General features: G+C 47.6%; 1 protein-coding gene across 2 annotated transcripts in view; it reads right to left on the minus strand.

The window, feature by feature from the left end:
* Positions 1 to 23,537, minus strand: part of HUNK (hormonally up-regulated Neu-associated kinase) — a 44,992-nt gene that overhangs the window by 18,221 nt on the left and 3,234 nt on the right. For both annotated transcript variants that reach the window (XM_050333466.1, XM_050333465.1), the window contains exons 2-3: positions 10,411 to 10,703; positions 4,033 to 4,088 (exon numbers count right to left, since the gene is read on the minus strand). In XM_050333466.1, the coding sequence (XP_050189423.1) occupies positions 4,033 to 4,088; positions 10,411 to 10,703 (349 nt within the window). The remainder of the gene's footprint in view (positions 1 to 4,032; positions 4,089 to 10,410; positions 10,704 to 23,537) is intronic.

Genomic DNA, 23,537 nt, shown 5'->3' on the forward strand with positions numbered 1-23,537 from the left:
AATAACCAGAGATTTCCAAACAACAACAACAACAACAACAAAAAGTCTCAGGATATGCACAATCATCGATTTCAGACACAAAGCAGTTACATTTTGCTGTGAACTGGATGGCAACAGGCAGAGCTGAGCTTGGCCCAGGCACTGATGTGCACGGGGCAGAGGGCCACCAAGGGCTGCTGTGGCTTCCCCACTGCTGCAGGGTGTTATGGAGAGCCCAGGTTTAGGTGGGACTCCCTCAGCATTCCCTCTAAAACCTGTCAATGAACCATCAGATGTAAAGGGGGGGGTCACTTTCTGGGCTATGCACAAGCACAGAGGGGTGGAGATGACACGGGGAGGTCGGGGAGCAAGAAGGGGAGGGAAAGAATGTCTTGACTTGGCTGCCCCTCCCTGACTTCTGCCTCGAATTATTGCATTTCTGGGTGTATCTGCCACTCCATTGCTGGCAGAAACAACAAGGGACTGGCACAGGCTGGCACTGGAGACCAGAGGGAGCCTCTCAGCAGGAGGAGGCTGAGGCTTCCCAAGTGCTCTCAGGCAGCCCGAGACCAGGCTGGCGCCGGGAAGGGTGTTCCCAAAATCTCCCCTGTCTGCTCTGCAGGCTGAGCTGGGCTTGGGGAAGGATCTTAAAAAAATTAAACCACTCAGCAAGGAAAGGAAGGCAGGGTCACACTGGTGGCAGACGTGGATGGTGCCAGGGGAGGGCAAACCCACCCTGTCCAGGGGTGGCCACGCTTGGCTTGGGAGAAAGCAATTAGGAGATGCTGACAGAGAAGGGGAAATCAGCCAGGAGTCCCTCAAGGTATTAAAGGGCAGACACATAAGCCTTATTCCCTTACAAAACCAGGCAAAAATATAAAAATGCTTACCAAAAAAAAGAAAAAAAGGCAATTATCAAGCTGACTGTGCAAGCTGAAGTGCCCAAATGATGGCACAGTGCTTTCCCCTCCACTGGCTGCATCTCTGAGAGCCACACAAGCCCGGGGAACACAGGAATCACCATATTTCACATGTAAAGAGGCTCAAGGGGGCTTTCCTGGAGAACATTGTCAACACTGAAGGGGGAATCAGGACAATTTCCTTGCCTCTGATGGAAAACAATTGTCCCTGGACACTGCTTAATCATCCCTGTTAGATACGTATTTTCCCTGGGGCTTTTACAAATACTACCGAGGCACCATTAACTTAATTAACATATTCATTAGCTGCGGCCCGAGAGGAGTTATGTCAACTGTAAAACACATTTAAGACTCCTAGAAATGACACCTCCACACAGTATCATTGCTGGTCTTTACCCTGGAGTGTCATACCCCCTCCAAATTACTTCTCTGTACTATAATGCCTTGCAATCAAAGTACATAAGAGTTGCGTTCTGAAATGGTAAAAATCAGCATCCCTTCATCAGCATCAGTGAAGGTTTTCATTCTCTTCTTTTATAAACACCTTCTATTCAGTCATAAACATCTTACTCACTCCCTTCAGCTCATTCATCTAAAGCTGCTATACCTTTTTTTCCCCTAGTGGCTGCTGAAATGCAGAATGTGTGCAAACAAATGCATCTCGAGGACAGGGATTTCGTAGCCCTGGAAATGAGAATGTTGTTATTAACACCGTGGCAGCACATCGTGATCACGGGGCGATTTTTATTGAGGATGCACCGCTGAGCTGGATAAGGGACGGTGTGACCACCAGCACTGGGAATTCCACTGCCATTCCTGCCTCTGCCTTGGGCTCCCTTTCAGTAAGCCCAGCTAATTACAGAATTCAGATCAAAGGCCACCCTTGGTTTTGCCAAAGTAAATATTATGACATGGGAACTCCACCGCCCCCGCCGTTCGTGCTATCGAAGTATCGCATCGCACGACTCCTCTGCGACGCCTCCAGGAAATCAGCATCAATCTATGGATGCACAGCCATCTCTGGAGCTGTGACAGCCAGAGCAGGGAAGGAGCTGTTGAACAGAAGCTCCTGGACAAGCTGGACCAGCAGAGCTGAGTGTCACAGGTGCTCCAGTGGGACAGCAAGGGCTTCGTGTGGCCTGCGATCGGCTTTTTGCAGCACGAGGTGGGAGACGAAAAGAAGTGAATTATTTCCAACGTTCCCAGTCCTGATATTCTTCAGTCTGATTAACAGAGTGCTAAGAATAAGTCCTCTCAAAGGGAACTTTTCTAAGGAGAGTATCTAAGAGCAGATCGTAAACCACCTTGTCACAAAAAAGAGGAGCCAAATCCAGGTGCCATGGAGCAGCTGGGTGAAGAAAGGGACTCGAGGCACTCAGTTCCCACTGAGACGCATGAAAAAGCAGGGACTTTCAGTGTCACCTCCTGGCAAACTTCAGATCTTCATTCCACCTTTTCTTCTCTCTTTATGGCGGGTTTTTCTTCATTTCACAGCTATTACAGGAACCAGGGCTGCTGGTGAGATACAGCACGAGCCGGCTGCGATGTTAAATCTGGTTTCACTTCCAGCAGAATTACTACTACCACCACCTTTGTTTTGCTACAACATACCCAGTTGGATGGTGGGATTTAATTGCTTTGTTTTAAAATACATACTGTGTGCAATCTGCTGTGCTTAAAAACATCAGGCTGCAGACCCGAGGACAATCTATTTCAACTCCAGCGAGGCTACAGAAGATCAAACTGTCTCTTTTCTCTATTCTTCCCACACCACCCACTGCAGGGAGACCTTTCCATGCAACCAAAGCCAACGAAACTGCAGGAACAGTTGTGGAGCACATTCTTTTTGGCACAGGAGTTTTAATTGTGCACGTATCATCTGATTAGGTCTCGCTTTGGATGTCAAGTTCACATACTGTTGTGTAACCAAACACCCAATACATAAAATAACAGGGAAGCCTGCAGAAGTTCTTTAAATCCATCAGATGTTCACACAGCACTGTTGCAAACCATCTGGTCTCACTTATCTGCTAAATCAAGATAATGGGTGGTATCCACCATTACTGGTGAATGATTCATGGCAGCATCTCAGTCTCCTCCTGACCCATGGCTGAGGTAATGCAGAGTTCTCTCTGCTGTTATTTTTCCCAGATTCGGCCGATTTGCCACAGGATAATCACCAAAAAAGTCAGAGCAGCGTTTCCAAAAAACTGAATTCCCCAAGTATAATCCGAATGTTTCAGATTTCATTAACCATCCTCCTCTTTGTTTGTCTGGAATGCACGTGCTTTATACGCCAGTGAGCGTCCCCTCGACCCGAATGCCGAGTGTTCCTCGTCACTTCTCAGTCCACGACACCTTCCGAGGGAAGGCGGGTTGAGTTTTTAAGTCTGCAGCCACAGACTCTGCTGCAGGCAAAAAAGTGTAGGCAGGGAAATAAATATAAACAGATGTTGGGCACTTATTTTCATGAAGGGAAGATTTTTCTTTTCAATGCCCGCATGAACGTTGATGGGAGTTATGCAAGGCAGTGAGAGACTGTACCCACCAGTGATTAATCTAAAACGTCTGCACAGCTTGAATGAACCGGGCCCCACGTACAACTGATACCCAAATACAAATCAAGACTCTTAGATCGCTGATCTTTTTCATTTTTTAACAGCCCTCCAAACCAATTCCGCATCGGGTGCTGGAAGCAAATTTAACAAATATAAATACAGGACCGAATTTTGCCAGCTGCTAAAAATGTGCTCAACTCCCACTGACTTCAGAGGAAGCATATGCATACGGGGGCAGAATCCAGCCCTTAGCAAATATGGAATGATCAGGATAATAAAATAAATTACTTTCTGTGGTGTCAATTCTTGAATTCTCGACAAAGTTCCCAAGCTGAATATGAAAGCTGTGGTTTAAAGAATGCGAGATTGTGCCCATACCCAGTTAGAGCTGAATTATTCGGATCATTTTTTTCAGGAGATGCTGTCAGGAACAGCTTGATTGCTATCTATACTCTCCCAGCTCTCCTCTGCAGCAACATTAGCAGTTGTCACATGGGAGATTATGAAGTCTCAAAAAACCTCTCTTTATAAAACTAACAATTTTAATTACTGGAATTGCCAAAGTGGTTTCATACCAATGAGCTTGATATTGTTGTCTTCATCCAGCAACAGATTTTCTATCTTCAAGTCTCTGAAAGAAAGAAAGAAAGAAAATATTTTGAGTGAGTCTCCAAAATAATGAAGCAGCTTCCCCTCGCTCTCATCAGTGTATTTACAAGGTTCATGTATAATAACTTGCATAATGAAAGCAGCACACACGGTTCCACATTCAAAGCAGAAAGCCCCGTGCACCCTCTCCAGAATTAACAGAGCTTTTCACACACTGCTTCACACCTATTCTTCAGGCACAAAACGACTTTAGAAACATTTGTCAGTACATCCTGTAATTAATCAGGCTCTTCACACACCGAGGAGCCTGCAGAAATCTCACAAACTGGACACATTTCAAATACATGTCTTTGGAAGGGGAGGGCACTTTCTCCTTGCTCTTTGACAACCAAAGGCCACTGCTGAGGAATAAACCTCCCTCTGCAGGGGTGGGAAGGGTCAAATGTCTGTCCCCTGGTGTTGCCTGCACTGGAGAGAAGAATCAATCTGCTCTCAGGGCGAAGCATCCAAACTCTTCACAGGGGTGGTCAGCACTGGCACTGCTAAAAAGAGAGTCTAATCTCCATCACAAGAGTTTTCCCCCCACCTTCCAGACATGAAATATTTCTGGGATAACCACAGCAGTGATGCTTCTCCTGGAGAAAACCCTGGATAATAAAGCCATCAGCTGTAATGATGGGAAGCCAGTGACATCCGTGGTGTTTTGCCTCTGTAAGGCAAAGGGGGTGATGAAGGATGCCCTGTATTGCAGATGAAGATATAAAACTTAATAAAATAAGACGAGTAAACCGACCAAGCCCAGCTAAGTACTTCCACAAGGAGGGATCTGTGAAGGAAAGAAAAATAGCCACGACCTACTCCAAGCCTTTCCTGAACCGCTCCTCTCCATTTCATTTCATGCTGTGCTTCAAAAACAACTGAGGCAGAAGCACGTGGAGCTTTGGGTCACACAACTGCAGTGTCTCAAAGCAAGGAGGGAGAGCATTTGGAAGCTCTTGAGTATATTAAACATTAGCCAAGAAGACTTTAAAGGCAAGGGAATGGAAAGGGGAAAGCTGTAAGGTGAGGAGAAAAGACACGCAGACGATCAGAGTAACAGCTGAGAGACAGAAGGGCTAGACAGGAACACAAGGTATTTAAAAAAAGGCATTCGAGGTTAAAAAAATTAAAAAAAAAAAAGGTAAATATTACAGGGCTATTTTAAAGCTATCAGGGGGAAAAACAGCAATGTAAATATCAGCCCAGTATAGAGTGCAGCCAGCTCTGGTTAAAGATGTTTACCCATCTGTCTATTCTCACCAGATTTGCCAGTGAGTGGTAACTGATCTAATAGTCCATATGCCCCACATTTTTTGTCAATCCCAATAGAAAATCCCTGGTTTTTTGGAGTGACACCGGGAGCCAGGACAAAGAGGCTTTTACTCCTTGATACAACCTAAAGAGAAAATTTAATTATCTTTTACAAAGAGAGCCTTATCTGAGTTGCTCATAAGACTTGTGCTCCACACCCTTCATTGGCTGCCTTAGTTTGCTTTTATTTTTTAAACCCTTTGTAATAAAGGGTCTGAAATTCAGGGCTCCACTTTTGGGACTTTGTCCATTGCAATGAGATCATGTCAACATCCAAACAAAGCAGCAACTCTGGACACTTTCAAGTTCCCTCCTTGAAGTAAATCTGATCTTGTTCCTTGCTGTCACAGCTTCTCAAAAAAAAAAAAAACCCCAAACAACAACAAACAAACAACAAAAAACAGGACTAAAGGATTATTTATTTGTTTTCCCCCTTAATCAAACTTTCAGCATTCATTGCTGAAAAACTTAAAAACACCCTCAGTGATTAAATAGGAAAGGAACAAAAAAATGCTACCTTTTCCTGAGGGGTTAGTTCCATGATGCTGAGAGTGTCTAACTGTGGCACAAGTTAGTGAAATCTAGGAATAATGAAGACACTCAAGGCATTCCCACAGCGTGGAGAATCAGCAGATATTTATGTCTTTGCAGCTTTGTGAAGCTGGCAGCAAAGAGGCAGCATTCCCTGGCTCTGAAAATACACCATCTTTATGGGATAAGTTCATTTGGGAGTTTGCTGATGGGGCTGATTCACCCCTGGCTTCGCTTAGAGCTTCTCAGACCACTTTGGAAACCTCAACTCCAGCCAGTGCCTCCAAGTGAGGGACACAAGTGTACTCCCAAAAGCAGTTTATATTCCATGCCCTGGCAGGCAGCAGGCTGCAAATGGAAGTTCTACATTTCACACTTTATTTCTTGTCTGGGGGAGGAAGGATGAGCAGGGAGGCTTTACCAGCAAGCAGCTGCAAAGCAGAAGTTGTTGGCTGCTGTCTCCTGCATCTTATTTTTAATCACAGCAGCACTACAAAAAAAAAATCACTCCTTAACTACCAACCCACAAGCCCATTTCGTAGCCCTGTGGAGGAGCCAGAGGTGAGATTTGGGTTCACCATCACATTTATATGTCAATACACATTTCAAAGGGTTTGTTATCAAAATACCACTTACTGAACCCGACCCTTCTGTCAGTTACATCCCTGAATTCCATGTGTCTGCCTCTGTAAAAGAGGGATTCAGTCTTGTTGTCTTCACTAAAATGATGTGTGGTTTGTTTACACCAGAGCACACCGAGAGAATGCCCAAAGGTAATTTTGAAATCTGACATAAAATAGAAAGAGAAACCAGCTCTGCACTTCAAAAGGGGAGTTTGCTCTGTGGCGCAGGATCTGTCATAAATATTGCAGCAGCATCTGGCACTCAAAATTAACAGGATGGAAGTTATCAAAGCCAGCATGTCAAAGGAGCAGGTACCAGAGCAGGAATCCTGTGCCACCCTGAGCGTCTGGATTGTATGGCATCACCTTACTCAAAACCTCAGGGCCTTTTTCGTGTCTTCCAAACTCCTGACCTGCTTTTAATCACCAAACGGCAGTGGAAGGCACAAATATGCAGCCAGGAGGACGGAAAAAAGGGGGAACACAGAAAGCTATCTTTGCCACCAACACATTACTAAATTCCTTCCTTCGACATCCTGACAGTAATTGCACTGAATGGGATCGAGTTTTGTTAAAATGACTTTAAAAGGGGTTGTTGAGAATTTCCTGTGGGATGCAGTGGCAAGCACCAAAGCCTTTCGCTTCGTTTTCTCTGCCGTCCTTGTGCTCCCCAGGGGCTTATTGTTCATCCTGCTTTTTGACAGCGTGAAGGGCTGTGTAAACACCCTCTGCCAAGAGAAAGCTCCACCAGATACTGCCATTTGGGTTTGTTTTCCTCTGTCAAGAGGCGAAGATAAATATTCCTACCTGATTCACAGCTGAGCTTTGTTGCAAGTATATTTTTAGCAACCGGCCAAGCCTCCTGATAGAGGGAACGAAACACAAATGATTACATGAAATTATATATAGACTTGTGGCATTTTGCTTTCAGCAAAGCAGCCCAAGGAGCTCTCAGCCCCGGACAAGCCCTCTCCAAAGATGCAGCTTCTGCACTCGGGAACTTCTTCATCCATCTTAGAGCATGAAATAGTTGCAATTTTAAACACATCTATACGGCCAAACCTGAGTTTGGAGGTACTTTTACATCTCTAAGTAAAATGAGGTTTCCTAAGGTTTTTTAATTTTAGGCTTTTCACACATCAGTGCCTCCTAAGCGTTTCCATTGAATTCTGGATTCCTGGATTTGTCCAAAAACCAGAGATGAGAGTGCTTTTCTGCCACACCAAGACTGCAAGTCATGAAGATTTCTGAGAAATATTCGTGGAATAATGTAAGCAAATTATATGCAACTTATTTCATCTGAGTTAGTTTTTTTTTTTTTTCCCGTCCTAAGTTATAGAACAGGGTAAGTCATCTCTATTATTCCCTGAATCATGCAGACAAACCCAACGACCTTTTTGCAATAGAACAGCCAGGGAACGCTTTTCAGTGTGAAAATGTGAATGATGAAATCATTTGGAGAGACAAACACCAGCCCCGAGTTCTGGCCCAGGTTTGCTCCCCACGCAGCGAATGCAAACACCCACAGATCACCATGCACATGAAAGTGCTGGTATTTTTACCTGCCTTAAAAATAACAACAACAACAACCACCCTGCCATTTCAACCAGGGACAGGATGAATCACTATATTTTTCCCCCCACTCTCCAGTAGCTGATTGAGTGCTCTGTTTTTAGAGCGGCCACAGTCGGAAGCCTGAGACGCTGAAGGACAACTCCTGGGGTAATTATTATTCTTTCTCCCTCCCTTGCTCGCACAGAGCCAGGAGGATGAATCTGGATCACGCCACCAGAGCTTTTCCTGTCTCTCCACACGGTTCTACACGCTTGGGTTTGCAGAACAGGTCAAGACATCGGATGGGTTAAGCCAGAGAAAATCCTTGCAGACACACTGCCTGTGATTCTGTCAAATTTTATCACTTTAGGCAGAATCAGACCCGCTCATTCATCGTGTGGAAGCCTCCCAAGAAGCAGCTCTGTGTGCTGTGAGCTGAGAACCATCGTGGATGGAGCGGCTGCCTCTGGGGCAAGGATTAATTCGAGCCACAGGGCTGGGCGGGCAGAGCCACGGCAGAGCCTGGCAGCGCTCTCAGAGCTGCTTCCTCCCCCTGCTCACTCATACTCCGGACCCTCCAGGGTCTGGGAGCTGTGCTGGTGTTCAGAGACAGCAGGGAGGGAAGAGGGGAGGGCCAAACCTGCAGCATCTCCACGGGAACTCGGGCTCCTCGGGCCCCAAAGCCTTGCCGTCCTTCCCACCGCAACAGCCTGTTGATTCCAGCCTGCGCTTATGGAACAGGCTATTTTTGCACAAAATGTGGGTTTGGATCCTCTCTGAAAAGGAAAGGAATCAAAGCCAAGCCTGCCAACCCCCTGTAAGTGCCTTGGCCACTACAAATTTTTCAGGGAGAGGAACTGCTGCTGCTGAACTCGGTCCTGCTGTTAAAAGCTAAACATGTTCATCTGCTCCTGGCGTGTTTTCCTCTGCTCATCTCAGAAACTTCATTTCCTTCATCTCTCTCTCTAAATACCAGATAGCAATTGATCCCTTAAAGCAACAAACAGGCTTCTTCCTTGTCCATGCCCCAAACTGTGGGGGTTAATAATTTAAAGAGGTCAGCAGTCTTGTGGCTGATAGAGAACCTGCAGAATAGACCTGGAGGCTGCTCAAATATTTATATTACAGTGGTACCTGAAATTTAGTTTGAGAAAATACCTCAGCTCTCCTGGGCTCACATGTGCACACAGCACCTTATCCCTGCAGGATCACAGGGAATATACACAGGGACTCGAGACACAAAAAGCAGGTTTCAGAGCACGTGGAGTTCCACCAAGCCAGGTGCACAGCTCAGCACACAGCTGGGCACAGCTGGAGGAGCTGCCTGCACAGTGGCCCCTGGGCACAGCCCTCCATCCTCCCCACAAGTCAGTGAAGCCAAAGGAAAGGAAGGCCCAGATCCTCAAAAGCATTCAGATGTCTGGCTCCTACAACCTGCCTACATAACCCAAGAGGATGGGGCCTACACAACTTGCTCAGCATCAGATGGGAACTGTGTGGGAGCCCAGACTTAACACCAGCTGGCCCAAATTTAGAAAGCAGAGCCTCCTTCTTAGCACAGTGCCCTATAAATACACCTGAGAACAGGAGAGGAGACATTCTGGCTCGGACCAAAGGTCCATGCAGCCCACCATCCTCCTGTCTCCATAGCAGCCAAGAGCACTGAGTGGAGAAAGGCACCACGTGTGACACCTGCACCTGCACTCTCCCAGCCTCTTCCACTTGCTGCTTGCTCAGGAACTTCAGAGGCAGCTACTCCTGACTCATCAGCCCTCCCCAGGCTCCTCTCTGGTGAGCCCTGTTCCCCCTGGAGCCCAGGCGATCTTCTGACTCCCCACACCGCTGTATTTCCACCAGGAAAACAGCAGACACAACCATCCTCTCAAAGGAACAGCAAAAGTGATTCACCAGCTCACGCTGGTACAGAGCTCTGAAGAGCCAAAACAAGCGCTTTGTGTAGGGGAAGGGGATGCACAGGTTATCTCTGTGGACACAGAACCACAGAACACCCTGAGCTGGAAGGGACCCACAAGGACTTATCTCCTGGACGTGGGAGTCAGCAGGTCTCCAGTGTGCCCACCTGAAGCCACAAACCTGCCAAAGTGCTTTGTGCAGATGCCTTCTCGCATCTAAAACACAAACCCACCTAAACAGCCCCGCCAAGAGCGGCCAAAATGCTCCCAGGAATATGTTTTCACAAGGAAGTCTCCCTGCAACACAAACAAAACGCCAAAACACCACTCCCCTGATACAAACTCCCCCCAGGGAGGGGGGTTTTGGGGTTACCTGTGGACCACCCCCGCCCTGTGGAGATGCTCCACCGCCAGGATGAGCTGCCGGATGTATTTGCGCGCCTCGTGCTCCTCGAGCCTCTTCTTCTCGTAGATCTTGTGCATCAAGTTGCCCCCAGGGCACAGCTCCATGACCAGGTAGTAGCTGTTCTCGGTCTCCAGGATGTCCAGGAGCTGAGCAATGTTGGGGTGGCGGATCATCTGCTGGATCTGCCCTTCCCGCCGCAGGTTCTTGGTGACATAGGTGTCCTTCTTGGCTCTCTTCTTGTCGATGACTTTCACCGCCACCTAAGGGGGAAAAACAAGGAGGTGGGGGGGGGTTGTGTGTGCTGTTAGCAGTCACATGGGTGATTTATTGCTTTAACCTTGTGTAAACAACCTCAAAATAACGAAATTTAAAGGGTGTCCACCTCAGCTGATGCGCCGTGGTTTCAAGCACAGCTGCACAAGTCAGAGAAAGAGCTGTTCTTCCAACCCCACTGACCAGGCCTTTCTCTATTGCAATGACAGTCAAAAATTACAGCCAGGAAATCAGGAACAAAGCAGAGGAGACAATCCCACTATCCACACACAAGCTGGGCATTTCTTTTAGCTGTTTACTCCAGAAGGCCTCCAGAAGGCTGGTGTTTACAGGTTTTAAGTGCCACTTTTAGCTTTCCCTGGCTTTGAATATGCAACTTGAGATGATGTGCTTCCATGACAATTTTCTCAGACTACAGTCAAGCATTAGCTTTGCATGACTGAGCAGGAGAAAAACATACTATGAAAAAACAAAACAATTTTGGTAACCACTCTCGTGGCACATTTCTTTTTCCCTTTCTCTCTCTCAAGAGAGCTGGAGAAGAAACTTTGGACAAGTGCATGGAGTGACAGGACAAGGGGGAATGGCTTCAGACTGAGAGTGTTAAGTTTAAATTAGAGATTAGGAAGAGTCTCTTCCCTGTGAGGGTGATGAGACCCTGGCACAGGTTGCCCAGAGAAGCTGTGGCTGCCCCATCCCTGGAAGTGTCCAAGGGCAGGTTGGAGCAACCTGGGACAGCGGAAGGTGTTTACAGATATTTATTCACTGAGATTTCTTATTTCAATTGGGTGCTGCAGATCATCTTCCAGGTCATTTGCACCAGAAAAAAACAGCCTGAACAGCTTGTGCCAGGCTCAGCAACAAAAGGCACCACAAAATCCACTTCCTGGCCTTGGAGAAGTTCCTGTATTACCTCAGTAGTCCTACAGTGAGCAGGAATAACAAATATAGGGAAAAACTTCAGTTTTATTTACCCCCAACTTAAGACAGAAGCCTTTGGGGCTTGGGTTTTACCATCTCCAGCTTGCACAACATCCCTCCTCACAGCCAACAGGCCAACTACTCCCAGCAAACTCTCCTTCCACCCTGGCCAGCTACATCCTGACAACCCACAGCCCTGCAGCCTGGTGGGTTTTACCACAGGGAGATAGGTCTGGAATAACTTTATCTGGCCTCCTTCCCAGCCTGAGAAAGTGCCAAGCACACATCAAGGACGCAACAGCTCCCTCTTTGACCAGCCTCACCTTTATTTTTTTCTGCAAGCAAAGCAAAGGATAAATTAGTGAACATTTTGGTTTTCCTGTCGAGAACAAAAGCCACAGAAAAAATGCAGTCTGGAAACGTGACAACAAAAACAGACCCCCAACCCTTTGACACCCTTGAACGCCTTGAATCAAAGTCAACTTTTATCAGCAGAGGAACTGAAGAGTAAAACTACAGGAACTGGGGCTTCATAGTCTGCCCTCAGAGCCAGAAGCCAACATTGCTGAGCGTGTCATGAGCTGGATACATTTCTAGTATGAAAAGATCACTCCAAGGACAAACCCCTGATGAAGAGATAAGGCTGAACACCACACACACACACACAGCTGCTTGGGTGAAGCTCGGAGCAGCATCAGGACCATGAACACCTGGAGGCCACGTTCCTGACTAGCCATATTAAAGGAAGATCATTTAGTCATCAGATAAAACAACAGGTAAATCAGAGCTTAACTTCACCATCTCATTTTTGAAGCCCTCAGGTGGATTCACCAAGGAAACAGACTTAAATTAGTGCATTCTTTGATCTAATGAGATAGAACTGAGCATAGAGGCTGGCGTGGATTATTTAGACAGCAAACCACACAAGTTACTCTGGGGAGGACAAACGAATTCATGGGTTACAGAAACATGAAATACCACATGGTACACAACACCATCTCTGCAAAAATAAATAATAAATAATATTAAAAAAAATATTTTCCACGGGGTACAAAACATGGAGTGTTAACAACATGGAGCAACAACCTGTTATTCATATTGGTAAGACATCCCTAATCCATTGATTAAAAAAAAAAAAAAGGCACATTATGAAACATCTGCTGCCCAGGCTGAGCTCAGCTGGCTCAGGGCAACCACCTGAACCCAGAAGACAGAGCCAACTATGTGACTACTTGAGGACTTTTTCACCATCACAAAGAATTAGCTTTCTATGCCTTAAGGACAAATTTGCTCCTTGATTTTGACAGGCACTTGGTCAGGCACCCCACCCACCACAGCAGACAAGCAAAGCTGCTTTCAGACTCACCCCTTTCCCCCTTCGAGACTCTCTGCATCAGGTCCAAGAGACCCCCCCAGCACAGCTGACAAAGGTGGATACCACAGATTTGTTCCAGCAACAGCTTGAACCAGGGATCAAACTCTGCAGGCAGTTACTCCAGGGCTGACTTAGCTAAATTTCGAGTTCATCCAGAGTTAGACCAAGGCAAGTGAAGACCAAATGTGCCCCGACACATTTAACACACGCGGCCTCCTGTGCAGGGTGGATGCGTGTGCACGCACCTGGAAATTTCATTCATGCAGAAGGGAGAAGCATTCAGCAGAGAAAATACTGTAGATGTTGGGTAATCATAAAACAAACACACTCGAGCTCTCACAGCCTACTCAAGACATGCCAATGATTCAGCTCTGCTCTCCCAAGTTTCGAGCAGGGGCTCCTTGTTTCTGCATCGTGCCTATCTCCTGACTTCAATTCTCGGCCAGTGTTGGCACAGAGACAAAAAAAATTAACGATAAAGCAAGTAATCACTCTGAGTATGTAGCAACAGTGGCTCTTGACATCGAACACTTTGCTTTTTGCTAAACCTCTGCTGTGTAAATAGATAAATGGCTTAGGTTATTCTGTTTTATGAGATACGAAGATGAGTAATAGCCCATATTTTTGGTTCCCGAGTCCTAGAATTACACTGTTGGAATGAATTACTTTCCTGAAGTTTATGGTGTGACACATCATATGAGCAATTGCTGCTTCTTTCCCCCCTCCCCTGATTGTCGCAGCTAAAATAGTTCGGGCTGGGCTAAAGCACCCAGAAGTGGAGGTGAGGCAAGTGCAAAAGCACCTCTCCTTCTGCACAGATCCTCCTGCAGAGCCCACCAGCAAACACGGGCACGTGCCATCACCCAAACAGAGGCACGTGTTGGGCACGCAGGGGTGGGCGGAGGGGAGGGGAGGGAGTTCTGCCAGCTCTGCTTCAGGAGGGCTTGTGAATCCGCAGGAGAGAGGCGGAGGAGGAGGAGGGTGAAGCTGACTGGCACCAAACCGCACGAAAACACTCCCAGCACGGCCCCGAGGGAGAGCGAGGAGGAACAAGGAGCAAACACGGCCTGGAGAAACCCTGGGAGCCTCTGGGTTGCTGGATCACTGCTGCACCCAGAGAACACTCATTTTGCATCCTGACATATGGAACTGCCACAAAGCAGGGAAGGTGGCTCACACACCCCCCCAGTGCTGCCTCCTCAGGCTGCTGCTCAGTCCTAGCAAGACAGCTTTTTTCCTATGAGCTGACCCCCCGTAAATGCTCCTCAGTGCTGGAATTCTGCTTTGAAAGCTCCCATTTTTCAGCCTCTGCTGTGCTTCAGTTAAGAGGTTCGAGGCATGGCGTGCCTGCTGCTGGGAAACCACGTGCTGGGTGCCAGGATGAAGCTGAGCACACAACCAGGATAACGCTGGGGCAGGAGGGGAGATCCAAGCTCACTGCAGAACCAGTTTTTAACAGCACATAAAACTGGGGGAAGGCAACTGGATTCCTGGTTTTTTGGTTGGTTGTGCACTCCCCAAGATGCAAAGAGCTTTATTCAAGCCACTGCTGTAAAAACATCGCTCCCTCTACCTGACTTTCCCTGGTGAATCTCAATCTTTGACTTGTTGACACATCACGACTCCACCTGAACCAAAACCAGGCGACAGCCACAGGACCAGCAGCGACTTCAGCACTCGCAGAGCCCAGGTGTGAGCTCAGCCTCGGGTTCCTGGTTTGCACAGGCTGTCTCTTGGCACGAGGATGCCCCTCAGCATCTGCCTTCCAGTGTTTGCCAAAAAACAGGTTTTCTCAAGGACCCGTTTGAGGAGCCCGAGTCAAGAGGCCCCGAACAACATTCCCGTCACACAATGCCCGCAGTAACAACCAGAGGAACAATTTCACAGCAGTGGCCCCAGCTTGGCAAACAATGTCAGAACATGTTTAACTTTGCAGAGAACAGAGGACTGGCACGTGACCTTGCAGAGTTGGGGAGGGGGATGACATTTCGGGGACTTTTTTTTTTTTTTAAAGAGCTTTCTCCGCTTTACCCGACCGCTTGGATTGTTTCCTCCTGCAAATTCCCTCCTAAGTTTGACTGGGAGGGAGGCAGTTCCTGCTGGCTGCTGCCAAAGGGAGCTCTGGCTGAATGGAGAGGAAACCGGTTTGAAAAGGAATCCAGCAGGCGCTGTGGGGTTTGGGCAGGAGACCACAGAGCACAAGAGAAGCAATTTCAGCCGTCGAAAGGAGTATTCAGCTGTTGGAGGGACAACCACCCAGCCTTTTTTTCCTTTCTTTCCCCCCCCCCTCCCCTTTTTTTTTTTCCCCCTGCCAGGGTCTATTCTGGCAGACCTGTTGGAGATGTGGGCACCCTGACCATGCCAAGGAAGTTCAGAGCCACAGCCTACAGGGCACAGCTCAGGGGAGAAGCAACTGCAAGGCCTGAGATCTGGACTTGGGCACCTAAACCCACAAACTTTTGCTGTTTAGTTTAAGCCTCGCCAGGAGAATGAGACAAAGAGCCAGACCGCAGAGATATTTTTACAGCCATTAGTACTGCAAGTCCATCTCCAGTTTTTTGTTTGTTTTTTTTTCTTTTTTTTTCCTTTTTTTTTCATTTTATTGTGCCCAAGAAGGCAATGAATTGAGTTTCTTTTCCCCCTCACTCCCAGTGATAGCTGTCTGGCATCACTTGCAGCTTGCTTTGAATTTACCACTGTTCTCACCACAAAAATCTGAGCTTCGTTTTCAAAACCAGCTGGTGATTTTGGGTGGCCAACTCAAATCATATTAAACAGACCTAACTTTGAAGGGTGAACAATTGTCAGCAGTCCCTTCAAGGGCATCTCAGTTTGGGCAACCAACCAGCCAGGCACGGAACAAGTTGCTTTTCACAACTGAATCCAAGGATTGGAAAATGCCAACTTCATTCTCTGGGTAGCATTTACTCTTTCCTTTAACTGTTAACAGCTTAGCAAATTTAACAGTGCAGTAAAGGAACTTACATAGCAGGTTCCAGTATCTTAAGCAATAAAGCAGTAAAGGAAAGGATCATCCAAGCAAATGCACACCAGAACTTGACAAACTGTGCCCTTCAGCAAGGACAGAGAGGAATCACAGCCCTTCCCTCAGGACTGTCAGGCACAGGTGACACAAGACAACATGACAGGAACACAAACTTAACTCTCCCCACGAGACCGAACACATTGAAACCATAAAGAAAGGTAACATGCTCCGTGTTAGGCCTTTGCCAAATTACCCTGCAGCCTGTACCACCCAGTTCTGACAGACTTTTCCATCTGCCTTGTCTGCTTGCCACGAATGGAGCAGGGGGGACAGAGGCTGAGTTAAACACAGGCACACAGTGGGAAAGGGATGCTCAGCAGCTCCACGGAGAAGCGCTGAGGTTTTATGTTAAACAAGGGATATAATATCTTGATATATAAAATACATATAATGTAATATAACAACATATTATAATACCATAATATTGTAATATATTGTAATATAATACATAAAAATATATTATAGATATATACTAACTTGATATCTATATCATCACTTGAGTGGCAAGATTCAGTCTTTCATAGATTTCTATCTGCTGTTCGAAGGAGAGATGAATACACAGGTTTATTTTGGCAATTGCTCTGATATTAGTAAAATCAGCAATCAGAAAAGGCAGCACTTCTGTGAAGGCATTCTCTTTTCTTCTGAGCCTCCGACAGTGTAAGCCAAGAGTTTTGGGCTTAGCAATACACAAAACCAGCTGCAGAGACAGGCACAGGATAAATGTCTCAGCAGGCAGGAGGCCACTCTCTCTGCTGGCAAACCAGACAGTCAGGAAAGCTTCAAATCAGCCCCTGATGAAACAAACTATTCCAAACAAGAAAGCAGCTCTGAGTACACTCCCTCACATATCCAGACCCATGGCAGCCTGAACAGAACATATCAAATGGCCAGGGGATAAAAAAAAAAAACCAAAACCAAACAAACAACATCTTCCCATTCCCTACAGCCTGAAAATGACAGTATCCAGCAGTGCAGAAAGGTATTCAGGAGGACTTCAGATAAGCAAATGATCATAAACCCTCTTGATGCCACAGCCAACTTAAACATAATCCCCACAAGCATAAGCAGGATGTATTTGTTAAAGCAAGAAAAGGTATTAATTACACCTGTCCAAGGCACTGGGGACTATTAATAGATTACTGCATCCAGTTCTGGTGCCAGTAATTCCAAAATGATGTTCAAATTTTGGGAAGAGTTATGAGAAGAGCTTCAGAACAATCCGAGGACCAGGAACTGTTTGTTGTAGTAGCCGACTGAAACTCAAAATATTTAATTAGGAGAATGCTAAACATGAAGTGTCAGGAGCAGTCATGAAAACAGAAACATCCTGACCAGCCAGTGCCTGTGCCACCTGGAACAGCTGGACCTTTAGAGCTCAGGGACCAGTGGGACATGATTTTGAGGCAAAGGGGGTGCCACAATCCTGCCCCCACCCAGCCACCCTGAAAAGAAACCTCCAAAAAATACACGTTTTCCTTGGCCCTGCATGCCCAAAGCAGCAGGATTATGATCAAGGCACGGATGCCACAGGGTCAGAGCACAGCCTGGGAAGCAGGAATACCAGAACAGCCCCATCCCTGGGAAGGAAAGTGGCTTGTCTTGAGTGGGTCACAGCGGGGAACTGTCCCGCCTTGGGCACAAAGAAATCAATCCCAGTGACCTCTCAGCGCTCTCTTGGTCAGCTCATTAATGGGGGAGCTGTAACTGCGTCCCCGAGGGAGAGGAGCGCATTTTTACCTCCCTGGCCTCCAAGGATATCTACACAAGTCAAGGGAGATTATGCAGAGACTGATGAAAGCAGAGGTGGCAGAAAGCCAGACACAGAGATGCACGGGGATGCACTAAAGAGGTTCCAAAAGAAATACTTAGGAGTTTGTCAAAGCAGCCTCTGGGCTGGAGACATCCCCTGCAAGGAGAAAGCGTGTCTCTGAATCCCTGGACAGATGGGTTTGCCTTGCCACTGACACGGAAAACACCCAGCAAGCGTCACTTTCCAGATTCTCGGTGTGCCCAGCTCTGCAGAGGAAAACTCTTTGAACTCAAGGTATGATGAGCCAACAGGGAAGACATCCTTCAGGGCCTGTCACACAGGCACATGGAAAGCAGATGGAAAACCCCTTCAGGCCAGCCAGGTCTTCACTTCACATCCATGGAAATCCACGGCTACTCACAACCACTCCCGGAGGACGCCCGTGTGACAACCGCTGGGAACAGGAGGCTCCCTCCACCCAGTGTGGCAGCTGCTGGGAAGGGGAGGTCCCCTCCACCCAGATGTGTCCCCAACAGGCTGGCAAGGCAAGAGGCAGCCACGGGGAGCTGAGGCTTGGAAGGGCACGGAGGATGCAAGCGAACCACGTCCCATCCAGCTGCTCCTGATGAACCACAGCCCGCCTTCCCAAGGCTGGAGACTCCTCCTGTCACAGCCAGATGGATGAAGATCTCAGGTTACAACAGTGGGGAAGCAGAAGCAGGGGACTGATAGCCAGTGACACTCCTCCAGCACCAATCCCTGCAGGAGAAACCTGGCAGCCAGCGTGGCTTCCCATCTTCCCGATCAGGGGCTCGGGATGTGTTCCATATTAAACAGCCCCTGCTTCGCATTTCAGTGATCTAATGCAGAACTGGACTTATGGAAGGCAAAGTGTCCCTGATTTAATACCATCAGTAGCTTTCTGGTTTGAAGGGAGAGAAAAACCAACAACCAAAACTCCAAGAGCCACTGCTTCTGAGGCTCAGGTAATACCCTCCTTTGTAGTGATTTAAAACACAGCAGATGAAACATTTACAACTGCTGGGAGCCAAGGAAAATGTGTCTCCAATGAAGTTTTTATATATATATATATATATAAATAATATGTTCTCTCCCTCGGCTCTGTGGACATTATTCACAGAAAATAAATTTATTCTCTGAAAAAAATGTTTCCATGACAATCTTCCACAACAGACAGAGAGCAAAGGAACTTTATTTTATATAACTTCAGCTTTTTTTAGTTCTCTTTGTTGCAGTGACTCTCTGCCTGTGCCAGTAGCTCTGATCCTGCAAATGAGAAGAAGCCACACCGGGTGTAGCATCAAAGGTGTCTGAACCCAGAGCTCAGCAGGGCAAAGCACTGACAGCAGAGGAGACTTTGGTCAGGCCAGCACCAGCTTTCTGTTAATTATCTGCAGGTGGTTTCCCTGGGGGGACCACGGAAGCCCCTCCCAGGCTCTTTCCAGGAAGGAGAGGTTTGATCCTGTCCTCTGATAGCACCAAGCACAGATCAGCACGCAGGTTTTGCAGGGGTTCACTGGACCAGCTCAGAAAGGGGGACCTCTGTTCCAGTGCAGGCCTCAGAGTTGTGTTTGTGGTGTTGGCTTCTCTCTCACTCCAGAAAAGCCACCCTGTCTCTCTCCATCAATTCACCAAACCCACCCCCAACACCAGGTTCACAGCCTGAAGGAGATCAGACAACCCATCGGGGAAACACAGCAGGACCCCTTTTAGAGCCACAGATTTGGGAGGTTTGGTTTGTTTGGTTTTTTTTTGCTCTTTAGCTTACCAGAAAATAATGGCTGAGCCCATCTGGAGCTGAAGGAATGCAAAGTGCAGCAACCCTGCCAGCAGAACAGCACTGTCAGGACGGCCTGAGCCCAGCCAGTTCGCTTTGGTGCAGTTGCATCCCGCGCTGCCAGGTGAGCACCAACACTGCAATCCACCTAATTCATCTTCTGGCTGGTATCTCCCCGGTTCCTGGCTTTGGACAGCTTTTAGATGCTCCCCCCTAACCTTGAAGAACGGTGCAGTCAGCACATAAACTCTCATTTTTATGCCACTGCTCACACAACACAACAGCTTGGGTTCGAGGCGGGCTGCTACGCTTCAGCCGCCAGAAGGTCTGTCACACCATCTCACCACTGCTTCCCTGCTGGGGTTACATCCTCGGGAAGAGCAAGTGCTGCTCATTAACACCCTGCATTTCCCCCCACTGCAGGCAAACAAACATCTCAGGAGGGCAGAGGGGCACAGAGGAGCTGCATCTGCCGAAACCCAGAGGCTGCAGCAGCGTCCTCGGGGTCACCGGCGTGAGAGGAGACACCGCAGTCCTTAATTACCAGGGCATTTATGGGTAACACACGCCCTCAGAAACAGGCACACAGCTTCACATATCATTAAACACCTCAAAAATACAAAACTTGCAAGAACAAAACACGGGGACCCAGATGGGAGAGCCGCACCTGGTATCGATTCAACCTCAACGCTCCTTCCACCCTGCACACGCCACTGAAGCTGCAAGCCCACAGGAAAAGCAGCACATTGCTGACACCACACTGTTACCAGCATCCCTAAAACTGCTGAATGTGGGCCTGAAAGCAGATTATCTCAAGAGGATAAGGAACTGCCACATGTGCATCCACTCAGCTCATCCCAGAGCAAGTTGCAAGCCACAGCTGGAAAGCATTAAAGCAATCTCCCTGGAAAGCCAGGCTGCATTCATGAACAGGCTCTCTGGCCTTCCCAAGCTCATTCCTGCCTACACCCAGAGTGCAAGCCAGGAAAGGGACAGGGGGAAGAGTGTGGCTTGGTTATTCTCCAGGTGAACCATCAGCAGCCGAACTGAGCAGGTGGGAGGAAGCACATCAGCAGGGCAGCAAGAAAATGGCAAAATTCAGGCTACAAGAAACACCCCCCCCTCAGTTTTTCTTTCCTGGGTGCATGTAATTAGGAGTGGCACAGCATCCAGGTGCAACAGTTGGCAGCTGTTAATGAAGGTGAACAGCACCCTGGGAAAAAGCCACCCTGTGGATTTGCAGGGCTTTTCAAAACAAGATTTTCTTTTTTTTTCTTTTTTTTTTGATAGAGATAAAAATTGAAAGTATGCAGAGAAACAGGTAAGGAGAGAACTACTAACTAAACATTGAAGAGCGACAGAACAAACACATCCAGGAAAATGAAGTGCAAGTATCACTGGGGGAAGAACATAAATAACAGATCAAATTTCCAACTAAAATCCTGCACAGCCCCTGAAAACAGTGAAGGAATTCCAGGTCTCCCAGTTTTTTACCTGCAACCCCACAATACCTGGGGGGAGGGAAAAAAAAGAAAAAAAAAGGAAAGGCTCGAAGTGAAAGACCAGCAGGCACCTTAGAAACTCAACTTCTGTTTGCAATGAAGTAACTTGGGGCTTGAAAGGACACCACACACACACACACACAGAGCCCCAAAACTCAGATCTCTGACAAAGGTAAAAAACCTAGAACTGTACACGAGTCTGTACCCATTTTCCCAGGTTTTAAGCCAGGACTACTGCTGGATTTTGAGACACACACAGGGCTGGCAGTCCCAGCCCAGAAGCCCTTCATGGGAAGCCCCCACCAGAGTTGGTTTCCCTATGCCCCCCAAGGGCAGAAGGGTTACCCAGGCCATCAACATCTCCCCTACCAACACACCCAAAGGCCTTTGGTACCCAGGCCTCCGTTCCCTGAAGTCCCAGTGAATTTATCGAGGCAAAATGAACACAAAATTAACGCTGTGACGCAAAGAGGCATTTCCAGCTCTCTGCAGGGAGGTTGCTCTGCCCACCCAACCGCCCCAGCACCTCCAGGGTGCCCAAACACACCTCTTTTTATTTTTTCTTTACCTCTTTAATAGAGGAACACATTCTGAATGAGAACTCTTCTGTGAAAAGGCCACTTTTAATATTAATTGCTTTGCCTTCATAGAAGAAACTGGTAAAATTGTATTTTTAGCTGCTGCTTCCCACTGTTGCAGAAAGCCACTTGATTAACTGTAACTAAAATTGTACCTTGTTCCAGTCTAACAATAGTGCTTAAAAAAAAGGTGATAAACAAAGCTTTTGGTGGATGAGGAATCAAACGATCCAATTCGCCTCAGGGACTCTTTTTTTTTTTTTCTAGTGCCAAAGATTACACCAAAAAGGGAGTTGAGTATAATCTTGGATCAAGTTTGTTTACAGGCACTTGGGCTCAATATTTTGTCAATAGATTGTCACTCCACAGTTATCGGGCCATTTCACTGGGGTCCACAGGAGATAACACAGCAGATAACACAATTATTCATCCTGCTGACAGAGCCCCACCTCACCCCACCCTGGTGATGGCAGCATGCTCTCAGCTGCCTAAGAGTGCAAAAAAATCAGTATATTGTGACATCTGCCTTTGCCTGATTCCCTCTGCCCAGTGACTGACCCTCCTGAGCCACCAGCAGAAGGCTTGGAACAATCCAAGGGCACGTTGTGCCCAGGCTCCCAAAGTTACCCGAATACAGCTCGCTCAGCAGGGCTCCAGAGCCACAATTCAAGGCTAAATTGGCTTGCTCCTCGCAGAGGAACGATGCCTCCTTAGGATTAGCAATAAAGACTGCCTGAGCCAAGCTGACAAATCAGCCCTCTACCCCAAAATGTCAGATTACAGGCTGCGATACTCTATTCACAAAGCCACGGAAAGAAGTAATCTGTTCCCCATCCCCGTGCGCTCAGCTAAAGTACACTTAATTGCACCAGTTCCGCCAGCCCAGAAAATAATAACACTGTGGCAGCACAAACCACCAGCAAGCACTGCGAGAGAAGTGATTTAAAGCCCAGTGATGAAAACCTTCACGGGGAAGGTTTAAAACGTCTCACCTCAGCTCACCCCCCCCCGCCCCCGAGCTGCCCAGTCCCGTCCCACACAGGTCACTCCAAGTGCATCATCCATCAGCCGAAGTGACCAGCATTTGGCCCGCAGAATGTACCATCCCATGCTCCCTCCAAGGCCCTTCCAGCTTCTAGTAATGTCAGGGTGAGGTAATGGCAGATTTTTGGCGCCCACCCCGCACTGCCTCGGTTCTGCACAATGCTTTGTGTCGGTGCAGTGGATCCAAGCCTAGCTGGGGACTCATTAATCCACGGATTTCATTCCTAAACACACCATTTTCTGAAACAACAATGCACATTAACTCCTCTGGAGTTGCTAAAGTCTGCTGCAAATCAAAACCTGTTTGGGCTCCCCTCGGTAAAGTCAGACATTTCAGTGACCGTAAGGGCCCAGGCTCTGCCAGAACAGCTACCAGGCATCAGCAGTAAGAATCTACTTCACATTCTTAGGGCAATTTTATTGAATTTAGGCAATGTCCTTGGCTCAACAGTGGCTTTACAAGAGAAAAAAAAAAAATATCAGATGTCAGTTGGGGTTTTTTTCCCCCTTTCAAAACACACGCAGGCACTAATCCTGGAATAACAGGCTCATAAAGCATCAGCTGAGAAAAATGCAGCGATCCCACTGATCCAGGGAGCTGTTGGCGGGACACGGCTGTGCTTCCACCCTCTGCTGTGCTCAACTGCACTTGGGAGAGCAGTGACTGCACACTCCTGCAGATCAACTTTCCCTCAGCAAGCGAGCGACTGGGAGACTGCACAGCCAGCTTGTGACTGGGGGCATGGAGTGGGGGGACAGCACCAGCCCTTAGGGAGTGGTATTCCCAGCCTGGTAAAACACAAG

Source organism: Myiozetetes cayanensis, unplaced genomic scaffold, assembly GCF_022539395.1.
Source record: "Myiozetetes cayanensis isolate MyiCay16 unplaced genomic scaffold, myiCay2020 scf5-8, whole genome shotgun sequence".
NCBI classification, from domain to species: domain Eukaryota; kingdom Metazoa; phylum Chordata; class Aves; order Passeriformes; family Tyrannidae; genus Myiozetetes; species Myiozetetes cayanensis.